Here is a 21974-nt window from a genome sequence, read left to right as displayed (position 1 = left end):
AAATAAAATGCAGAATGCAAAGAGGGAGTTCAGATGTTCAAACAAGGTAGAACACAGTGTGTTACAGTATGTGTTTGACTGTTACAATAAACGTGGCCTGTCACGTTTTCTCTACAAGAAACCTAACAATAAAATCTGAAGTAGCAGTGTTTGATCTCGCTAGTGGCAGTGGAAGTTGTTTCCCCCACGGCGACCATTTGTGCTGTCTGTAACTCTCCTCCGTGCAGACAGAGATGTGAGCACAGGTTCAGTGTACCCAGCTGAGTGTTGGATAAAAGGGAAAGAGTTACTAATTCATATACTGTACTTGTACTGTAACTTGCAAGTTACACTTTTTCATAGTATTGGTGGCAAACACTCATGAAGGTCTTTACATTACTGCTTTGTATTTATGCAGTGTGCATATTCTTGTTTTGTTTTAATAATAATAATAATTGCTTACACTTATATAGCGCTTTTTCTGGACACTCCACTCAAAGAACTTTAGATGTAATGGGGACTCCCCTCCACCACATGCGACAGCAGCCATAGTGCGCCAGAACGCTCACCACACACCAGCTATCAGTGAACAGCTATCAGCTTTCAGAGAACAGAGTGATGAAGGCAGTTCAGAGATGGGGATTATGGGGAGGCCATGATTGGTAAGGACCAATGGGAAATTTGGCCAGGACACCAGGGCTACACCCCTTCCTATTTCGAGAAACACCCTGGGATTTTTAATGACCACAGAGAGTCGGGACCTCAGTTTTATGTCTCATCCGAAAGACGGCGCTCGTTTTACAGTATAGTGTCCCCGTCACTATACTGGGCCCTTAAGGCCCACACAGACCACAGGGTGAGCGCCCCCTGCTGGGCCCACTAACACCTCTTCCAGCAGCAACCTTAGTTTTTCCCAGGTGGTCTCCCATCCAGATACTGACCAGGCTCACACCTGCTGAGCTTCAGTGGGCTGCCAGGTATGAGTTGCAGGGTGACATGGCTACTGGCTAGTCTTGGTTTTAGTTCTTATTTGAAATTTTGTTATACGTTAATCTTGTGTTGCATTTTCATCTTTGTGCTTTCTTATTATTGTGGTCTTATTGCTAAGTACAATTTTATTTTACTTGCATGACTGTTTTACCTTTGGATTCCCACATAATGGAAACCTTGTGAGTCTCCTTAGAGCAAAAACAGAAAAATGATAATATGTATCCAAGCCATGGTACCAATGTCACACATCTGGATCATCGGAACTGAGCCACAACCTCTCAGCCCTTCCCAGCCTCCCACAGTCACAAAGACAGAGGAAGAAAACAAGGATAATAAACCACTAGGATTCGGTTATCACAATATGGAGAGATTTGAAGTATATTCCGAATCTGTAAAAGCAGAGTGTAGGACAAAGCTTTACAATTTCAAGAAAGCTGCCTATGAAGGAATGAGACACATTGCATGAGAAGTACAGTAGAAGAGGACAGAATGGACATAAAATCAGAAGAGAACAGATGGCAGCATTTTAAAGATATTCTGCTTGAAGCACAGAAAACATTTGTCCCAAAAGTGAGAAAATCAAAGTCTAGAAAGCCACGGCCCACAGGGTGTAATAAATCAAATAAGAAAAATATACGGAAAAAGAAAGCACTTTATATAATGATTAAAAAAGGACATCTAGTTAAAGTAATGGAGTACAATAAATTGCAAGCACAAGTAAAAAATGATATTAGAAAATCCCAAAGAGACATGCAAAGTAATAAGAGGCTAAAATAAAAGGGTTTTTTTTCAGTACTATAGCAAAGCATAGCAAAAGAACAGAAATGGATGAAGCATCTAAGAGATGATACTGGGAATCATTTGGAAGATGAAAGGGAAATGGGTAATGTAGGAAATTAATATTTCATTCATGTGTTAACCAAGGAAAACATATATTTACTATATTAAACAGTACTCTAACAGAAAAGGTTTACAGATACTAGAAGGTGTTACAGATTCTAGAATTTGTTTATCACTCAAAAGACAAACAACCCTCCAGGGACTGATGATGCCAACTGTCCTTAAGCAAACAAGTTTGATTATGTATCAACATTTTTACATATTCAATCATCCATTTAAAAGGATGTGAAACTGGACCAAGTAATTATAGACCAATCAGTCTTATAGTGCATGCAACAGTACTGAAATGATAATTAGAACTAATGACCATCTGTATAGTAATAAGATGTTAGAGAATAGTGTCGATTTAGAAAAGCTGGGTCCTACTTACTTAATTATCTTGCTGAGAGTAATTTCAGCAACAGTGGTAATAAACACAGAGTATATGATATTGTACCTTCAGAATGTTTTTGATACAGTCAGTCATTCATAAAATGCAGGTGATAGTCAGTCATTCATAAAATGCAGGTGGTAGCCATTCAAGGGAATAGCATATACAGTATGTTTCGATAGAGAACTGATTAATGGATAGAAAGCAGAGTTCAGATATGGGGAGTGATGGAATTAATGTACAACAGGGATCTGTGCTAGGACCCCTGCTCCTCCTAATTTATACAGTAGCAATGATCCATATCCTGGCATTTAGAGTAACGGGTAACATGTTCACAGGTACTGTTATTACTCTAGACAATGTGGGAACAATAAATAGGCACTCATGTAAAATTAAAAGCACATAATTTAAATCAAGGAACCTTAGTAAAAATGCCCAATGTACTAATAAGACCTCATTTAGAATACTGTGCAGAATTATGGTTACTTTATTAAATGTACTGCTTCTCAGTTCACAGAAGAGCAATCAGAAAAGGCTCAAAGGAGTGCCCACAGATCAATTCAAAACAAAGCTTACACGGTCAGGAAAGCAGACTATGAAGGAATAGGATACAAGTTTTTTTTTTTTCAAATTTAAAATGGTTTTATATACTGTATTGTAACCGACTAAAAAACTGAACAGTCAAAACTCTGAGGCGATCTGATCGAAGTATTCAGAACCACACAGCCCTGTTGTAAAAGTTAATAGCTTCTCTGAACATACTGCTAGATAAAATCCTTGGATCAATGATTGTAGATGCTAGCAACCTAACAAGCTAGGTAAGGCAAATGGTCTCCTCACACCTTCTTATGTTCACTGGCACAGACAGGAAAACAAACTTACTGTAGGTTGTAGTCACTCACATCTAGAAAACCTAAAGGCTGACCATCTGACCCAGAGGCTTTGTAATGCATTTCAAGCTCCAAAAGGTTAGGCTCCATGTTACAATCCCTGCTACACAAGAAAACAACACAGGAAAGATGAAGACTGTGAATCTGTGAACACCCGCCGTTGAACCATTTGACATGCACAGTAACATTATCGCCAGCTGGAGGAGAGGTGCAGCTCTCACTGACAATCTACTGGAGTAGATTTGCTGGGATCCTTCAAGAAAAAAATGGCTCAGATCCTCAGATCTATAATGAAGTTATAAGATTGGCTGAATTTGGCTTCTTGTGGGTTGGGGTTGGGGATTGTCTTTCTTTGGGGGTATGAGAGGCAATTCATGGCAAACCTGAAAATCTGTCCTTTCTCCTGCTTATGTTACGGTGGCTTCAGAAGTACTTGCACAATGACATTTGAAGACACTAAAAAAACCTTAATTGTCAAAGACCAGCTGAAGAATCTGGATCTAATGAAATACAGTGTCCTCCAGATTTATTAATACCCTTGTAGTAAAAAAAGAACAGAAACAAAATATAGACCGGATAATGTCTTACGAAATTCATACAATTTTATAAAAATATTATACTATGATCCATGTGGATTACAGTGATACAATATATTACTAAGACACTAAATTAGTAATAGCTAACAGTAAATAAAACATAGGAGCAAAAGCAGAAGTAATGCTCAAGGTTAATAGCTAAAATACCATATTTCCAGTGCTCAAATATTCCTTCACATTACAAACTTCTGTTTTTACAAGACATAACATCTGGAGTAAGGTATGGATTTAACTTAGAGAACATTTCTTTTCAAATTCCTCAAGGTCTGTTATTTGATATTACAGCATTTTCTGCCCCAGAACTCATGCTTACAGACTATTCTTTATACTTCTGCCAAAGATAGGTTTGCAATCTGGATGTGGGAAGTTGACTTACACTCAATAATTTACAGGCTTACTAACATAATGTACTATAATAATCATTTGCTAATCCATACTTCACAGATTCAGTGTTTTTCTCTCATTTAATCTTTTTGGCATGAAATATAATGAATATTTTTCATTATTTATGATGTACAGGTTTTGTTAACTTAAATGTATACAAACTACTACTAATGTATATACTACTACTATATTTTTTCATTATTCTAATAAATTCAGCAGAAAAGAGTTTTCAAACTGTTTTCAGGGGACAGGGAAAGGAATGAAAAAACGTTTTTTAATACTCCTGAGTATAACTGGGAAGTAGAGTTAATGTGGAACATGTTTCTCTGCTTCGTTTCATCATCTTCAGCTTTCAGGGTGTGTTTCAGAACCTGCTGGTTCTGAAACAGTTAGGACGCCTGATAATAATACAGACAGAAACAACCAAAACGTGTTCAGGAGAGCACCGTGATACATAACCAAATTTAAACATTAATTTAAAAAAAAAACTGCCAACAGAAACTTCTTTAATAATTTACATCTGTGTTTAACACTTCCTTTAGAACATGACATGCAATTCATGGTCCATGAAATTGTTTTATTGTAGGAGTTTTACAGTTGGATCCTCAATAAGGTAAATGAATAATGAAGCTATCAATTTAACAGCCACTACACAGACATTACAGTGATTTCTATGTGACAGCGACTTCAAATATTCTGTAACTATTTTCTGTTTTATCTTGTTTCAACATTTGTAACTGATGACAAGCCCAACATGACACCTGAGCAATATCCTGAGACCACCTAAACCTGATAGCTCATAACTACCTTATTTATTTCAAAATTTAAATACATTGCATTAAACGTAATGGAATTTGATTACTGTCATGTTATGTTTTCACTTTATAATAAATGTGAATTTTAAAAAAGGAAAAACAAAAACAATGTTCGCTTTTCCTCCTAAGTTTCTGAACATGTATTTCATATAATAACATCTTAACAATTCGTTTTTGATACCCCTACTTCTTAATCACATGTGATTTTAAAGAAATACGAAAATGACTCTTTATTGTCACTTTTATTTAAGGAAACCAGGAATGTATAATGAAAAAGTATTATCATAGGATTATCATGGGAGATTTTAATGCTGGATATGATTTTTCTTTATCCTGATTTAAACTTGCTGAACTGTCCTTTATGTGAACACTACTAATATGACCCAGTGTTCTCTCAGGGCCAAACATCCATTTTCTGAAAACTTTATCCAACTCAGTGCTGCAAGGGAGCTGGAGCCTATCCTGGCAAGCAATGGGCACAAGGCAGGGTACACCCTGGACAGGACACCAGTCCATTACAGAGCACACAGAAACACACACACACCAGGGCCAATATTCCCGGGAGCCAATAAGCCGACAGGCAGGCCTTTGGACTGTGGGAGGAAATTGGGGAAGCTGGAGGAAACCCACTTGAACACAGGGAGAACACACACTCCCCGCACATAGCAGCCCAATTTTGGAATTGAACTCTAGTAATATACATACAATTGTACTACACGTGATCTGTATTCATCTGCATTTCAATACTATCTGAACATACCTCGACCAATTCATACTACCTACTGTATGTTCTTATAAACATGATAGGTACTTAGTACAGTATATACAGTAACTGTATGGGACACCAGACCACTGCAGGGCCAACACACAGACACAGACACGCACACACACACCAGGGCCAATGAATCTTGGACTGCGGGAGGAAACCAACCTGAACAGGAGGGGAACATACAAAACTCCACACAGACAGCACTCGGTTCAGGAATTGAACTGAGAGCCCTAGCGCTCAGAGGCGACAATGAAGAAAACAACTGAGTTCAATTGACACACAGACCCAGTGATTTAATGTTGAAACAAGAATAGCAAGGCGATCCTGAAGCTGGCTGTGGGTTAAGAATGAATCAGGGCGAGTGAGCTTTAGGAACAGCAGGCTGATAGGCCCATTCTGTGGGGCTCAGCAGGGTGCTAAGGTGGCAGGAGATCTGGTCACTGTTTTTAGGCATAACAGCTCTTTTACTGCTCTCTTCTGTAATTAACAATTAATTAGCAACGAACTGAAGTCTAATTCAACAGTGTCACAGAAGCCAAGCAATTTCTTCCTGTTCAGCTCTGGGATGGGAGAGCTCTCAGAAACACCAGACAGCTGATGTAAACGGCGTTGGTGAACCACCAGGCGAGTTAAGAGCATTGCCAAACCCTCAAAGAACCTACTGATCTCAACAGATGTGCGGTGATTTAACTGATTCATTTAATTTTCTTCAAATGCGAAGACAGTCGATTAGGAAAACTACAATCAGGAGAAACCCCTCTTTGTTCGTTGAGTGGAAAGTTTTGCCATCCTTCACATTTTTATGAGAGTTTTGTGTCCAGAAGCTTTCTTCCATTTTTTTCCACATTTCTTTTCAGATGGAAAAAGAAACTGTAGACATTTCAAATAAATATAACAAACATTGGCTGTTCAGTACTTTTGATAACCCAGAGCTCAAAGCCAGTTTTGATATAAAACTTTTCACCAAACACCTGAGATATCCCTAAAGCGTTTTAAAATAGAAAATGCACAAGCAATATGTCAATGGCTCTATTTCTATGGCAAGATGGATAATTAAAAGATTTAATTTTGGTGTGACTTATTATTGGATACAAACAAGTCATTTTAGGATGGAGCTACAGCATTTGACAAAAAAAAAAACGATCTTAAACATACTGTACATTTCCCGCTATAATTTCTAAAATCATGTCAGGATCTCAATGTACTGTAATAGCTTAAATTTTGTATATGCTATATTTTCCTGCTGAACACACGAGGCAGCTACTTTAAAATTTCAATTAAAGGAGAAGGATCTACTTGCAAAATGAGACTTCATGCCTTTTTGGTTGTTTTAAATTCTAAACATTTTCCAAGAGCTACCCATAATAACTATTGTACACTTTTATGAGTACAATCATAAAAAAAGGGTTTGAAACCTCTCTGTTTACACACAGGATAATGTCTTTTCTGACCATGACTGGAGAGCCTTTAGTTGACCACTTAAAATTTTTATTATTTCTTTGATTGTGGTAAATGTTTTTAAGTTGATTCACACATTTCTTAACAAAGATCATTCTTATTATCTAAAGAAACAACTGAGCACAATGGCTCTGTATCTCTATTTCCAGATTCTTATTGGTTGGCCTATTTAATTTCACACTTATCTACACTGAAACCTTGAGGGTTTATTTCAGATTAAGTTAGTTTATCAATTAAGGCTACATACAGTACATGCATTTTATTAAAAAAAAAAACAGCCACTCAGTGTATCTTAAATCTATATATACACCTACACTAATCTATATATAGCATCAGGAAAGCTAAAAAGTCCATAATATAACGTTCAATATTGCCCCTAGCAAAAAGGTTCTTATTCTACACACGCGGTTATAAGTCTATCAATCCGTTATACAGTAACACTGATGGTAGGTAAGCCTGATACATTAAATTTCTAGAAATGTCACCCATAAAATGACAATTTAATTGTCAGAAAGGTCTTCTTAAGATACCCCATTAATGCTACATACTGTACAGTGCTCTAACCAATATAAAATGCTAAATTAACATGAAATTCCCCAACATAAATTGCTGAAAGTCTGAATACACTTAGCTACACGTTCTATATTCAGTATAGATTTAAAGTACACTGTAGGTTTGAGTAAAAATAGTTTATTTTGTACGTTCACATGACAAAAGAATACAAAGTTTACACGAGAGGGCATTAAATGTGCAACAAATTTGTTCAAATTCAATGAATGAATTCCAATTCAATTCTAATGAAAGAATTGTAATTCATTAATGCACAAGAGGCTCATCCAGCTTGGCTGCTAGTTAAACTACAGAATGGTATGAATTACAGACAGTACATTTTCTCCTAAATGAAGTATTTGAAAGACGTTTTACTAATTGTTTTTTTTTTACTGTTTTTTCTTTGATAAAATCTCACTTAGTTTAGATTTTTATTACTTTCAATGCACTTGGTCTAAAGCTTCCCCTAAAATCAATTACCCCCCACTACAAAGGCTGCATGTACTGTATGCAATTTTAATTAACTATCCAAAAAGTATATCAATGCTTTTCTAAAACAGTAATAACACAAAGACTGAGGCCATTCTTGTCGTAATCCAATTATTGCTTATATTCGAAGCCTTTTTAATTGTATACCAACACACGCTTTTCCAACACATATTTGAAGTAGGCTACAATTGTATTAACTTGCACTATTGAAACTGCATATACTGTACCTCTTTTAATACAGACTACAGTGTTGCATTTCCCTCTGGGGCAGTGAGCTTGGATAAAGGAGAATCAGCAATATGTCAGCCAGGATAGAAAACGCATTACTCAGGCTGATCCAAGACAGAATCTGTGAGCGAACAGCCAGGTAACGCGTAGATTGGAAAGAAAAAATGAACACAAGTAAGGCTCCAGATCCTCAGATACGTAAACTTCAATGTTGAGCATAGCAGGAATAAGATATCTGATACAGAAACAGAAGCATTAGCAAACAACTACAATATCACTGGAGTTAGTGAAACGTGATGAAGGAAACAGTTTGGGCTGCGCAACACTCAGAAGACACTTGGGAAAAAGAACACACTTCTCCCTGGGTTACCTAAGACTCAACTTACACTAATTTGACTTAACTCCTTCCATGGACCCCTTTATAAAACTCCTGAGTTACGGAACGTTTACGCTGAATATGTACAGTACAGAGTACGAGTAATGTGTCTCCACCAGCATCCACTCAAGCCCTGTTTTACTCTCAATCTCCCAGAGAGGAAAAACTCTCCGCTTTTGCACATGTGTGGTGACCTACAAGTAACCTGTATTGCAGTCACGTCAGGGAAGCACCCCAGTGATTTCATTATTTTTTATTACTGAGCATTATTTTTTGTTAATTGACTGAATAGTACAGTGTGGCAATGTACAGTACAGTACATATTTATTTAAGAAAAGGTAATTCCTGCTTTCTCTACAGCATTATTTACTGTACTGTAGATTTTTGTAGTGTGTGTTTTTAATACATTCATGGCCTGCTAGAAATCCCCACCTCTGAACTGGCAGTACTGGCTTCACCCCTCTGTTCTCCTCCCCACTGATGGCTGGTGTGTGGTGAGTGTACTGGTGCACTATGGCTGCCGGCGCATCATCCAGGTGGGGCTGCACACTGGTGATGTTGGAGGAGAGTCCCTATTACCTGTACCTTTGTTGGTATTGTTGTTATTATTATTATTACTACTATCTAGTGTCTAATTATATGCTTTTAAAAGGTTTTAAATAAAGCATAATGTTTTTATTTATAAGCATCACAAAAAGATTTGCAAAACAAACCTACAGTAAATTGTTAGAAGAAGTCGTGCAAATATATCTGATACTAAAGAATAAAGGACTCTAGAGGTTTTGTATAGAGACTGTGCTACAATCCATCTTACCAAATGTTATTAGAGGGGTACCACAGGATTCTGTATGAGGACCACTGCTCATCCTAATTTATACAATAATCTCTATTCTGGTACAGTTACTGTACTAATGAAGTTTACCGATCACACCAAAATAGGAGGACCAATAATATGGTCGCTTTCTCGGTAGCTTTCAAAGTCTGAAAGGCAGATCCAAAGCATTGGTGCTACAACCTTGGAAAAAAGCACTTTGAGGGGAAGAGAAAGAGTTTAACAGTAACAGAGTTGGGGATAGATATGGAACCATTAGAAACTGAATGATTAAATAAAGGCACAATCAGAGGTACGCTAATCAGGGTCTAGAAAACATCCACAAAAATGGTTCAATGGATCAATCAGGCAAAAACAGTAACAGAAAATAATTTCTGAGGTATGTAAAAGGGACTCAAACCATGTGAATGTGTGCTAAAAGTAATGCAAAGTTACTCAGTATTGTAAGAGCAAAACACTGGTAAAAGAAATTTGTTTTTGAGATTAATCATAAAAAGATTTCATCATAAAAAAGCATTAATCATAAAAAACGCAGGGGATGGTAAATATTCTAAATGATTATTTTATACATAGCTGTACACTAAAGAAGAAGAAATTTATATTATCAACAGAGCAACGTCCACCTCAACTTGAAATGATCTCAGCATGAGAAAGGTGAAGCATTAAAGCAGTGGGTGTCCCATCATCAGGTGGCTCTGTGGCTGGAAGGTTGCCGGTTCATATCCTGCGGCTGGCAGAGGAATCTTACTCTGTTGGGCCCCTGAGCAAGGCCCTTAACCCCAACTGCTCCAGGGGTGCCATATAAATGGCTGACCCCGCGCTCTGACCCCAAGCTTCTCTCCCTGTCTGTGTGTCTAATGGAGAGCAAGTTGGGGTCTGTGAAAAGACACTTTACAAGAAATTGTAATACAAGAAATTGTATATGGCCAACAAAGTGATCTTATCAATTTTATCTTATCATGATCCATGATGCTGTAGGTCTGCATGTTTTCTCGGATTCATTAAAGCATCAGTACCTGCAGTAAGTGGGCAGACTGGTGTAGTTAAGCCAAGAACAAGCTGCTGTGCTCTCCACAGTAAACCAACCACCCGGAGACTTGCTGCACCTGAAGTCGGTTCATGACCACAGCCGTCCAGGATGCTCTTCAGAAAAAATACTCGGACCTGAGTTTGGACACCGAGCTCCTCGAGCGTCGTCTCTATGTTAATTCCCGTGCTCTGCTTGGTTTGTTCTCTGATCTCTGCTTTGTCTCCTGACTGTGTTTCCGATTCACCCCTCGGCTTCGTGAACTGTGTGTTTTTGACGACAAACCCGGCTTTATTCAAGTTTGGATTCACCCCTCCACCTGGATTTCTCTCCAGGATCCTCCTTGGCTTGGTCTTCTGTTGCGTCTAAAATGGTTCGCTTGGATTTTGATTCTGGACTATGCCACGCGCTGGGCTCCCCAGCTGCCCCTGCCTTGTGTGGGTGCCTTCTCGGCTTGCCCCTTAGCAAGCTGCCTGCTCCCCACTCCCAGAGCGTGTGTCCCGCACTCCCTCCAGTCTGAGCAACGCACAGCTCTGGGCGGCTCCCTGTGTGCTGTCTGCAGGCTCCCCACCTCAGCCCAAAGCACATCCAACAAGCGGGTTCCCCAACACTCCTGGGTCACACTCCGAGTCCCGCCAAGCAGATTCCGATTACAAGTCAAGCCCATAACAAGCAAGTGTTTACGGATCCAGCTGGACCGAAAAACTGAAGCCAGACCAGGTCTGCATGAGTAAGATCGGTGACCTTTGCCCTACAGGGATTAGGAGAACTTTAACAAACACCTAGGCTAGAAAAAGGGAAAACGATCACAGACCAATAACTTATTAACTGTTAGCGCAGGGGTGGTGCGTACTGGTTGGGAAATAAAAAATGGGAATATACTAATTCAGAGGAGAAGGAAAAAAAACTAGGCCAGGAAATGACAGACCATTCACTTTTACCCAATACCAAATAGAATAAGAGAAAAATGGCCTCATCATCACATCAAACTAACCATAAAGAATGAAACAAAGTATCCCAGAGATGAGTACAGGAATCGTTTACATCATAAAAGGGAAATGACTAAGGTATTAAATTAATATTTTACTCAGGTGTTTTACATGAAAGAAATTTGCAGCATACCCCAGGCTGAAGAAAGACAAGGTATATATTAAACCGTTTAAGCAGAGAAGAAGCGGATATGTTTCAGACTCTAGAAGCACCTAGGATAACAGGATTCTAGGGTATAGTCAACAAGCATGTGGGAAATCATGCTTAGAGCAACAAGCAACTGCAGTAACAGATTGAAACAGAGCATATGATATAGTTTATTTGGACTTGCAGAAGGCTTTTGATGAAGCTCTTTATAAAACATGAATACTCCAAATGCAGGATGAAAGCATTCAAGGTAATACTGTACATGTATTTAGACTGAGAACTGGTTAATGGATTAAAAAACAGAACTCATATAAGGGAGATATAAGGGAATGCTCAGATGTGATGTTATTAGAGAGGTACCACAGGATACTGTATGAGGACCACTGTTCATCTTAATACATATCAACAATCTATATTCTGGTACAGTTACTATACTGATGAAGTTTGCAGATCATACCAAAATCAGAGGACTAATAAGGACTACAAAATCATTTAATACAGACAAGTACAGAGTGTTAATGTACCTGTAACAGAACCATCAACTATAAAGGTAAGATGGGAAACACTGAATTTGAAGAAGCTACTATTGAACTTAGGATTCAGCTGATTATACTTAAAAAATCCTTTTTGCTTTCACATCTACATCTTCTTTATTTTTATTTTTTTTTACTTTTTGTGATTGTGATTTGTATTGTGCACAGTTTTGGTCACAACAACACAAAAAATATCATTGCTATGAAATCCATCCTGAAAGAAGAAAACAGATGGCAGATCCATTCTGGAGTTAAAGCCTAAACTGACAGGTTACAAGAGCTGAATCTATTTAGTCATGAACAGAGAAGACTATGAGGGAACCTGATTCAAGCATTTAAGCACCTCAAAGGCATAATCCAGACACAGGTGGAACCTAGGGGGACAGGAGGCCTTCTTGACCAAACTGCACCGTCATGAATCATAAATTAATTAAAATCTTTGGGATCAATTAACGAAACAAGCTGTGCAGGATGAATTCCCACACCGTGTTTGTATCTTTTCCAATATTCTTACAAGTTAGCAAAACCTCTAAATAAGCTAAATACCAGGGGACAGCCAGCCCCTGGTATGGATTAAATATTCAGATCCTGTCTAACAAATGAATAATTGTATGGCATCTGCTTTTAACAAAGTTCCACACAAAAGATTAGATTACATTGCCATAGGAATCCAAGGAAAAGAGTGCACAAGAATTAAGAACTTGTTAATGCACAGAAACAGAGAACATGACTATATTTTGAATGTACTGTATAAGGCTTAAGTTTGAAGGAAAGAAGGTCATTACTGGCCACAGGGATCTGTACTAGGATTATTCCTCTTCCTATTCAATGGTTTATTTAAGATTATATTTAAGATTTTGCTATAGACAGTAAACTTTACTGATGACAATAAGAAAGCGATGCAAAAGACAAAAACACTATTCAGCTCAAGACAAGCACATGTTAAATTAAGTTTTAGGATTAGAAATGCATGACTGTCTGCATTACTTACAGGTACACAGAATACAATATTTAGATGATCAAATGCATGGTACTGGTCTGGAAGAAACAACAGAAGAGAAAGACAAAACAATCACACATGAGACATGTTAACTGTTATATTCCTTATCTATACAGTCTGCAGGACTAATAACAAGTAATAAGTAATAAAGGCCAGCAAAATGCTTAGATTTATAAGGCACTTTCACACCTACTGTAGTTCACTTGGAAACAATTATAAATCACACCTCATTTAGAGCTTTTTTTAAAATTCAGATTTGGTTCATTTCACACCAGCCAGCTTTACACTTGAGATTCTTTGGAAGTGAATTCAAGTTTGAGTGTTTACGACTGTAGCCTAATTCCAGGGCAGCAATGCTTTGGTTTCACACTGCACTCTTCCGAATGCACTGGCTCTGTGCTATATATTAGAGCAGAGGATCTCTTTAGAAAAGTATTCTCTATCACAAAGCATGTACAGTGCTCATTTGCTTTGGCTTGTCCGATGCTTACATCAAATAACTGCACTAGAAGAGTAATGTACCAAAAGGGTACTGTGTATTTCTCTGGAAAGCACTGTCCTTTTGGAGGAAATTTATGAGCCACCTCCGGAGTACAGGAGATTCAAACAAATGCAAATATTGCCAATATATTGCAGAGACGTGATTTTTCATTGACATAACCATGTTGTCTTTCTGACCAGAGATGGTCAGAATCTATCCATCTATTTTCTAACTGCTTCATCCCACACAAGGTCGCAGGTTGCCGAAGCCTATCACGGCACGCAATGGGCGAAAGGCAGGATACATCCGGGATGTGACGCCAGTCCATCACAGGGCACGCACGGGCACAGACATGCAATACACTAACACAAGGGCCGGTTTTCCAGGGCTGCCAATGAACCTACCAGTATATCCTTGAAGAAACCGGAGGAAACCCATGCAAACATGAGGAGAACATGCAAACTCCAACCAGACTGACCTCGGGTCCAGAATTGAACCCAGGGCTCCAGTGCTCTGAGGCAGCGATGCCAATCACTGTACCACCCTCGGTCAGAAGCACAAGTGGGAATTAAGATGAGGAGAATTCAAGACTGGAAAAAGGAGGCATCGCACGACACACCAGCCTCGAAACAACAACCAAACATGCACGATGGGACAAATGGCCTCCTCTGGCCTGTAACCTTTCTCTTGCTCTTACAAGCTGCACGGAGGCTGCTGTACTACCTAAGGAAAAGCACGGATCATTTTAAAGGTGACCTTCAGCCGCAGCCACAAAAATTAAATACACAAAAATGACACAACAGAAATACTCCATCTTAGTTCTTTTCTTATTGAGGGAATACAGTGAGTACTAATATAGCCACACTTGTTCTCATAGGTCATAAACCGCAATATATGAATGACATTATTTTACAGGCTTACAAAAAAAAAAGATTACTTTTTTAAACGCTGGGATTCACTGATCACGTTTGCACTTTACACTCCACTGTCAACGACATTTGTTCTTGTGAATGAGGGCATGCAGATACAGCAACAGCTACTTGATTACAAAATCCGTGTAAAGCTTCGTTAGTTCCACTATCTAGGTTGGCGAATGTGGTGAGTGCAAAAATGAACGTGGTGCAAATTATGAACAAGCAGAATCCTGTTACTCCGAACGCATCCGTTAGAAGACCAGAGTGTGAAAAGGAGTGTTTCTCTTGTTTTGAAAGATTTTTCAGGAGACACGATCTTCCGCGTGTTCTATTTTTACTCAAACAATTTTGTTCAAAGCAGATGAAAAATCACTCTGCCTGTTCTGTTTCCATGGAAAGACTTTCTTTGACCTAGGCACACACCCCTTTCTCCCACCATAATGCAAATGAGGTAAAAGAATGGGCTGATATTTAAATGTACACAGTGCCATTTTTTTAGGTTATATTATGCTGTTTTACAACAACAAAAAACTCCCAGGATGTTTGTTTTTGATGGCCACAGAACAATTATACAAGAGAGAATCTTGAGGAAATTTAGGTCAGGTCATATTTGACATACTTTTTATTACACGTGTTAAAAAGACACAATATGCCTGCAATATTTAAGCTTGGTTGTATAACCGTTATTTTCTATTTTATAAGAAATTCTAATGCTACTATCGATATTAGTCTTGGGAGAGGGAATATTTTAGTGCTGTTATACGGTTTTGTCTATTCTATTTCCGACCTCATTACTTGGAGAAAAAAACAAAAGAGCTGTACTGTACTGTTCGTAATTCAATGCTCCATTCAAGGCATGTCAGATTATTGTGGCTAAACAGCACCTTAGTGAAGAGCTCTGAAAGTTACTGCTATTAAATCGAGTTGAAATGTTTGATATGTATACTAAATAAAGCCATAAACAAGTCAGCCAACCCACCATGCCACACCATAATGATTTGGATATGTTGGTGATAAAATCACAGAATTATTTCAAAGGTGTTTTAATAATGGAAAAAAAAATTATCCAGAAGCATAGCTTGAAGGCAAATTAACTGATTGAAGATTTATCAACATTTATAATAGTGAACATTGGTGGCCGGGATGTACTGTATTTTGTAGGGTTTAGATCTTGCAGAGCTTTGGCATTATGACTGCATTTTCATTTTTAAAGACATGCGTCACAATAGTGTTTTGTTTTTAAGTTCCATTAGCATAAGCTGCTGCAGCACAAAGATTATGTGCTTTGTCATCGTTCTCTGACTCTGCCCGCTAGCACGATATTTTCACATTTATAACTGCAAGCTCACCGACTGTGTATCAGATATTGTTTATTAGAATCTTCTCCTAAAAAATGGTTTTGGTCTTGACAGCATGCATCAAATACTCTGCATCATGTTTTACTTAAACTTGTTATAAGTGTGACTAACTCTCATGGAGGGTAATTTTTGTCATATCATGCACTGGACTGTGGAAAAGATGAGAGAACTGCCTTCAGAAGCAGCCAGACAGACATGGGAGAGACAAACACAGCCAATAAGGTAGAAAACTGCAGTGGAAATATGTTCTGGAGTGGTGGGGGGGATTTCAGGTTTATATTTTTATTTCCGGAAACAAGTCCACATCACTAGACGCACGCAGTCAGCCATACCTGAAAACGTGTATACTGTACATACCCACATACTCTATCTCCGCCTCCACAGGCAGGGATTATATACTGTAGGCATGGATCTAAATGAGAGGTGTGACAATGGGACAGGCCGAGTTGCAGAACAAAACCATCAATAAATTACAAGGCAAAGCAGAAGATGGAGAAATAAAGAAAAATTAAAAAGGGCATGTTTTAATATTCCACTATGACCTAATTAAGAGGTGTGACTAGTCTTGTTCTACAGATCTTGTGACATTTAAATATGCTTCCAATATGGAGGCTAAACAGCCATGGAACTAAAAAAAAGTGCATTTCTGTTTCACCAATGATGTTGAAATCTTTATCTATCTTCAACTGCTTCAAATGCCATTGCGTTATGGGAAACACTGTCATTACTGGAGCTTTAAAAGCTCAGAAGAACTCAGGCTGATCTGTGCTCTCGTATATTTTGGTTAGTGAGGGAGAATCAATTCAATGTATGCTTCACAAAACATAGGGTACATCTAGCATTTTAATAAATCCGCAAGTTTAAGTATTGTATAAGGCATAAATTGTACTACTACAAGACACCCATAACCACGTGTTAAACTTTAAAAAAAACATGAATGACAAAAATCAAAATACACGAGCTAATTGATATATTTTTCACTACGAATATGAATTAATAGCAAACATCATTAATAGCACCAAAGATAAACACGCATTAACGGTTTAATTTCGCATTACTTTTTTGGGAGGGGTAATTACAGCCAAACACACGGAATTCAACAAAGTTGAGTTTCTCCTAAGTCCAGAGAATAAAAAGTGCTGGAGCGCTACGCGCAGGGTCGAGTTCCAGTCATCTGGGCAGTAACGCTACACAATGTCGTGTGACTGTGTGGTAGATGTAACCCGCTTTGTTTGCAGACCGGCGAAGTACATTTTTTTTCAGACATGCAACATTTAAATGCACAAGGTCCAGAATTGCGTTCTGAGTTCTCGTTTATGTGAACCATACAACGGTCTTTTACCACAACAAAACGCGGAGCTCTTTGATAGCAGCCCACCCCCCCCTCAATTCTGTGCAATGTGGGCAAAGCTGACCTGACTTTCTGATCCTAAGCATCAACATCTTTCACATGCTGACACGTTCCTGCAAGGCAAATGCTTACCAAACGGGCTGCCTCTGCCCAGGTGCGATCCTTTTTCTTCCGTTTGTCCTTCATCTCGGTATTTCATGGAGAAAGCAGAGGTGTGGATGAGGTTTTAGCTAGCAGGGAGACGAAGACAATGACACACTGACATACTGACACACACAATGCCGTTCACCGGGACCTCGCTGCAGCAGCTGACAGCTGGGAACAACAATACACACTGACGTCACCCGGGGAAACAGGCAGCGTTCTCACTACACACACGGCAGTTCTCGCGAGGTCGGCGTTCTCCGGCAACGCGAGAAGAAAATGCCTGGAAAGCGTTCTCTTCTTAAAGTGCCAGCGCGCCCACCGGGGGCTCAGCGCTTCTTGGGACAGGCTGGGCTGGGCTCGGTTGGCTGGGGGCGCTAAAATGGCCTGGATGGCGTTTCAAAACTGGGACTTAATCCCCTTCCCTTGTAAACCGTACCGCTGCTTTCGTTCTGTGGAAAAAAAAGCGCTCCTGTACCAGAATTGCTTGCATATAGAATAAAGTTGGCCTCACAACTTTTTTTTTAGTAAAATAATCTGTTAAATGAAAACAACGCTCTTATCAAGTTTATTTTTTATATCCCACCGAACCACTTACATGTATCTTCGTATTAGTTTGAATGATTGAATTACCACTTTTTTTTACAGATGTTAAACCTGATCTATAATTGTTTATAAACAATTTACTCGAAATATTAATTAAATCAATTAAACTGCTGTAGTTTACAATATCAGACGTATTTTACAAGATGAAGTTCAATGCCGAGAGGAAATCGCTTAATAATACAGATGTGACTATATTTCTGCATTGAGTATACTGTACGCTACTGTGTAAATTATTTTCATTCCAGGAGTTTAACCTTCACTGAAAACATGCTCTTTCCTCTTGACGTGTGGTGTGAATTATGAGCCTGCTACTGTATCTTGGGCTTCTGCGGGAGCTGTGTATGAGGTGTTAAGGACTGTATGAACAGTATTTAGTCTTACAGAGCTTTCTGCGCAAGAAGAGCGAGGCTCTGCGCGATTGCCCGGACACGAGGACAGCCCCCGAATCCAGCGTTCTGCCTGTTGCCTGGATACCGGCCCACAAGCTGCCGGCCGGGTTAATAAAACCGGACAGACATTTTCCAAAGATCGGCATGGGAACACGACAATAAAATGTCGATTACTGACTGAAAATATACCTAAAAAATAAATAAAGGAAAGCTGTAACCTGTAAGTATTTCCAGACTTCTTTACAGTCACTAAAGTCGGCCTGACAGTATTACACGAACTAGCTTCGCAGAAGGATATACCGATGCGGGCGGTTGAACTTCTGAGTGCAGGAATTTTTTTTTTTTAATGTAAGCTTAAACAGAAGTGGAAGAAAAGTTTTTTTAAAAAAATTTCCCAGCATTGTCGATACATTAAGGTAACCTCATTAAACACTGGGAATCTCGGAACCTTAGCGCGTTGCATGGAATAAAAAAAATCTACTTTTTAAGCATAAAGGTTTAAAAATGAAGTCTTTTTGTGCATTCTGTCAGCTCTTTTTGCTACCTTGGTTTTAAAATAAAAAGTGGTATTCCACTTAATGCCAATATGCAAAGCTAAGTCAAATGAAAATACAACTACAATAATTATCCGAGAACATATGTCGAATGCCTCATTTTCGCTATAACGAATACAATTAAAGGAAACGGAGATGGTTACTGGTCAGAAGTTCCTCCTGGTCGAGTTAGTGGTCTAGAGAGGAGCTACAGTAGGATGTTTAGCTACTGTATACTATGAGTATATAGGAGATGTGTACCTGTTTTAAAAGGATTCCGGTTCACGATCGATACTGGGCAAATTCATGCGGTTAGAATGAGCTCCTGAAAAAAAACACACGGTAATTCGCAAAATAAATATTTAATTCATAGTATAATATTTCAGTTTGACAAAAAGCATTAAATATTAAATACCGTGGGTTATTAATACATTATGATTTAAATACTGTTTTTCCGAGGAAATGCAACAATATATTCATCTCCCTAATAACCCTTTTGTTTTTTTTAAACGATAGTACTTATTTTTCCTTAGCTAGACCACCGGCGCCCAGTGAGAAAAGCAGTCTTAACTCTGGCATATCCTTTGTAGCCCTGGGGTGAAATATTCTCGGCACGAGTTTTTTCACACTTGGAAAGAAAAGTGAAATAATATTCTGGGATCTGTATCCCAGACTGCTGCGTCAGGGATCGTACAGGTGCTTTTCGACAGGTGTCAAATGTCTGAGTGAGACTGTCGCAACACTGCTCCAACCCACCAGCTGTGGACATGGGTACAGGCCAGGCCATGTGGAGAGGCTGGGCCAGGCTGGGGCTGTGCTTGCAGTCTCTTTAAAGCCACACAAGCTGGGGTAGGGCTCTGCCCTGATGACCTCCTAGTGTGTGGACACCACTTTTGCACACTAAGAAAAGTTTCCGTTAATTTCCCCATTAAAGGAACTGTCAATTCACGGAAACAAGGTCTGCTTTTACAAGGGTTTTTTTTTTTAAACTGAAATCCTAAGACTAGCAGTCGTTTACTACGCAGTGCAAACCCGGTAATAATACTCAGACGGCACTATCTGAAACCTTTCACGATCTGCTCCAGGGTAGTACAGGCACAGTGGGCAGTGCTGTGCAGAAGGTAGGGGGGTCCTGGGTTCGAGTGGGGCTCTGATTGGGTGGAGTTTTCTTGTTCACCCCATGCTTACATGGGTTTTTGTTGTGATAGTCCGCTTTCCCCCCCACGGCCCAAAGTCACACTATCTGAGTGAAATGGCATCTATTCCATGAGTGCCCTTTATCCCATCCAGGGTGTATGGGGCGTGGGGGCTCTGTGGCTCAGGATCTGCGCCTGTGGCTGGAAGGTTGCCGGTTTGAATCCCACAGCCAGCAGAGGAATCCTCCTCCGTTGGGCCCCTGAGCAAGGTCCTTCACCCCAGCTGCTCCAGGGGTGCTGTACAATGGCTGACCCTACGCTCTGACCCCCAGCTTCTCCCCCTGTCTGTGTGTCTCATGGAGAGCAAGCTGGGGTATGTGCAAAGACACATTCCTAATACAAGAAATTGTATCTGGCCAATAAAGAGATCCTATCTTATGTCTCCTGCCTTGAGCCCTGAGCCTGTGGGGTTAGGTCCTAGTTCCCTGTGGCTCTCGAAGGAGAACGGCCTTCTGAAAATGCATGGCAGGATGACTTCATCCATATTGTCTGAAGTACACAATTTACAAAAACAACGTTTAGGCTTTTTGTTAGTATGACTTATTTTCTGCTCTTCTTAGTTCAATGTACTGTACTTTGTACGCCCCCCAAAAACAAAACCCTCGGTTATGTGTGTTTCTTTAACTGGGAACCTTTTCAGTTTGAAGGTATCCGTTTCTCTGCCGGAAAAGTAAAACCGGTGGAAATGTCTCAGGACTGTAAAAGTGGTGTGAAACAAGGTCCTGTTTATTTATTAAATTACATCAATATAAATAATAAAACGCAGCTTGAAATGTTAGATGCTCCATTCTAGTAAACGGAAAATCTCTTTTGGGCAGGTTGCGGTAAATCTTGCACGCTCCAAAATGCCTGAGGTTGAACTGCTCCGATTTTCCTCTAAGGAAGGTGAATGCCAGTTTCAAGGTAAGATACTGTAGATGGATTGCACTCTTTCAGTTTGTTTGTAGTTCTCTTTTATAATACTTAATTGTTTGAATTCTGTAGCTCCCTTACTTTAATTACTTTCTTACTATTTGTGTTCATAATGTGAAAATAGCAAGTGTGACAGGGGGATATAGCAGTTGCCTTAGTAACAGGAATTGCACTAGTATATCACCATGGTAACGGTATTGTTTACACACTCTAATTATATCTAGGAATTTTACTAATTTGACTGATGCTTTAATCTAAATTTAATTTAATATTTTGTAGCCGTTGATACAGCTGGGCATTTTACTGAAGCAAATCTGAGTGAAGTAGCTTGCTCCAGGGTACAAGAGCAGTGCCTCACCTGGGATTTACAGTCCAGAGCCCCAGATACTACACTACTCCACACTGCTGCCTAATTCAGCAGCTATACTACTCTAGAAATTATGGGAATTAATATTAATAAGCTCTGGGTGATTTAAAGTGCAAGGAAGCAGAAATATCTAAACAGACATCTAATTCCACTTTTTAGTGTGCATAAAATCCATGTTAGTAGCTGTCTGCTAAAGTGGATATTATGGGTATAATTAATAAAAGGTAAAAGGTCAATTGAAGCTTTCAGATTTTTTGTGCTTTATGGCTTTTGAATAATAAGAATAAGAGGGCTTTAAAGAGGTTTTTGAAGAAGTTCTTCATAAAAGATTAATTCTTGAGTTGCAGGCTGTAGGCATTCAAGGTAATGCGTGGGCTGTATTGAGACTGAGAACTGGTTAA

The 21974-nt window shown here is 39.1% G+C and overlaps 2 protein-coding genes across 4 annotated transcripts in view; one reads left to right on the top strand and one right to left on the bottom strand.

The window, feature by feature from the left end:
* The window catches only part of LOC102699031 (ASXL transcriptional regulator 3), a 72526-nt gene extending 54749 nt beyond the window's left edge, over positions 1 to 17777 (bottom strand). For both annotated transcript variants that reach the window (XM_015353725.2, XM_015353726.2), the window contains exon 1: positions 17559 to 17777. In XM_015353725.2, the coding sequence (XP_015209211.2) occupies positions 17559 to 17612 (54 nt within the window). In that variant the 5' untranslated portion in view covers positions 17613 to 17777. The remainder of the gene's footprint in view (positions 1 to 17558) is intronic.
* Positions 17778 to 18495: 718 nt separating this feature from the next.
* The window catches only part of LOC102699228 (coiled-coil domain-containing protein 178), a 283397-nt gene continuing 279918 nt past the window's right edge, over positions 18496 to 21974 (top strand). Inside the window, exons 1-2 of one of the 2 annotated variants that reach the window (XM_069191492.1) lie at positions 18496 to 18785; positions 21113 to 21197. In XM_069191492.1, the coding sequence (XP_069047593.1) occupies positions 21140 to 21197 (58 nt within the window). In that variant the 5' untranslated portion in view covers positions 18496 to 18785; positions 21113 to 21139. The remainder of the gene's footprint in view (positions 18786 to 21112; positions 21198 to 21974) is intronic. The other variant, XM_069191490.1, reaches the window with a different exon arrangement.

This window comes from Lepisosteus oculatus, chromosome 6, assembly GCF_040954835.1.
Source record: "Lepisosteus oculatus isolate fLepOcu1 chromosome 6, fLepOcu1.hap2, whole genome shotgun sequence".
In the NCBI taxonomy this organism is placed as follows: Eukaryota; Metazoa; Chordata; class Actinopteri; order Semionotiformes; family Lepisosteidae; genus Lepisosteus; species Lepisosteus oculatus.
Note: the sequence above shows the minus strand (reverse complement) of the source record. Positions and strands in the feature narration are given on the sequence as shown.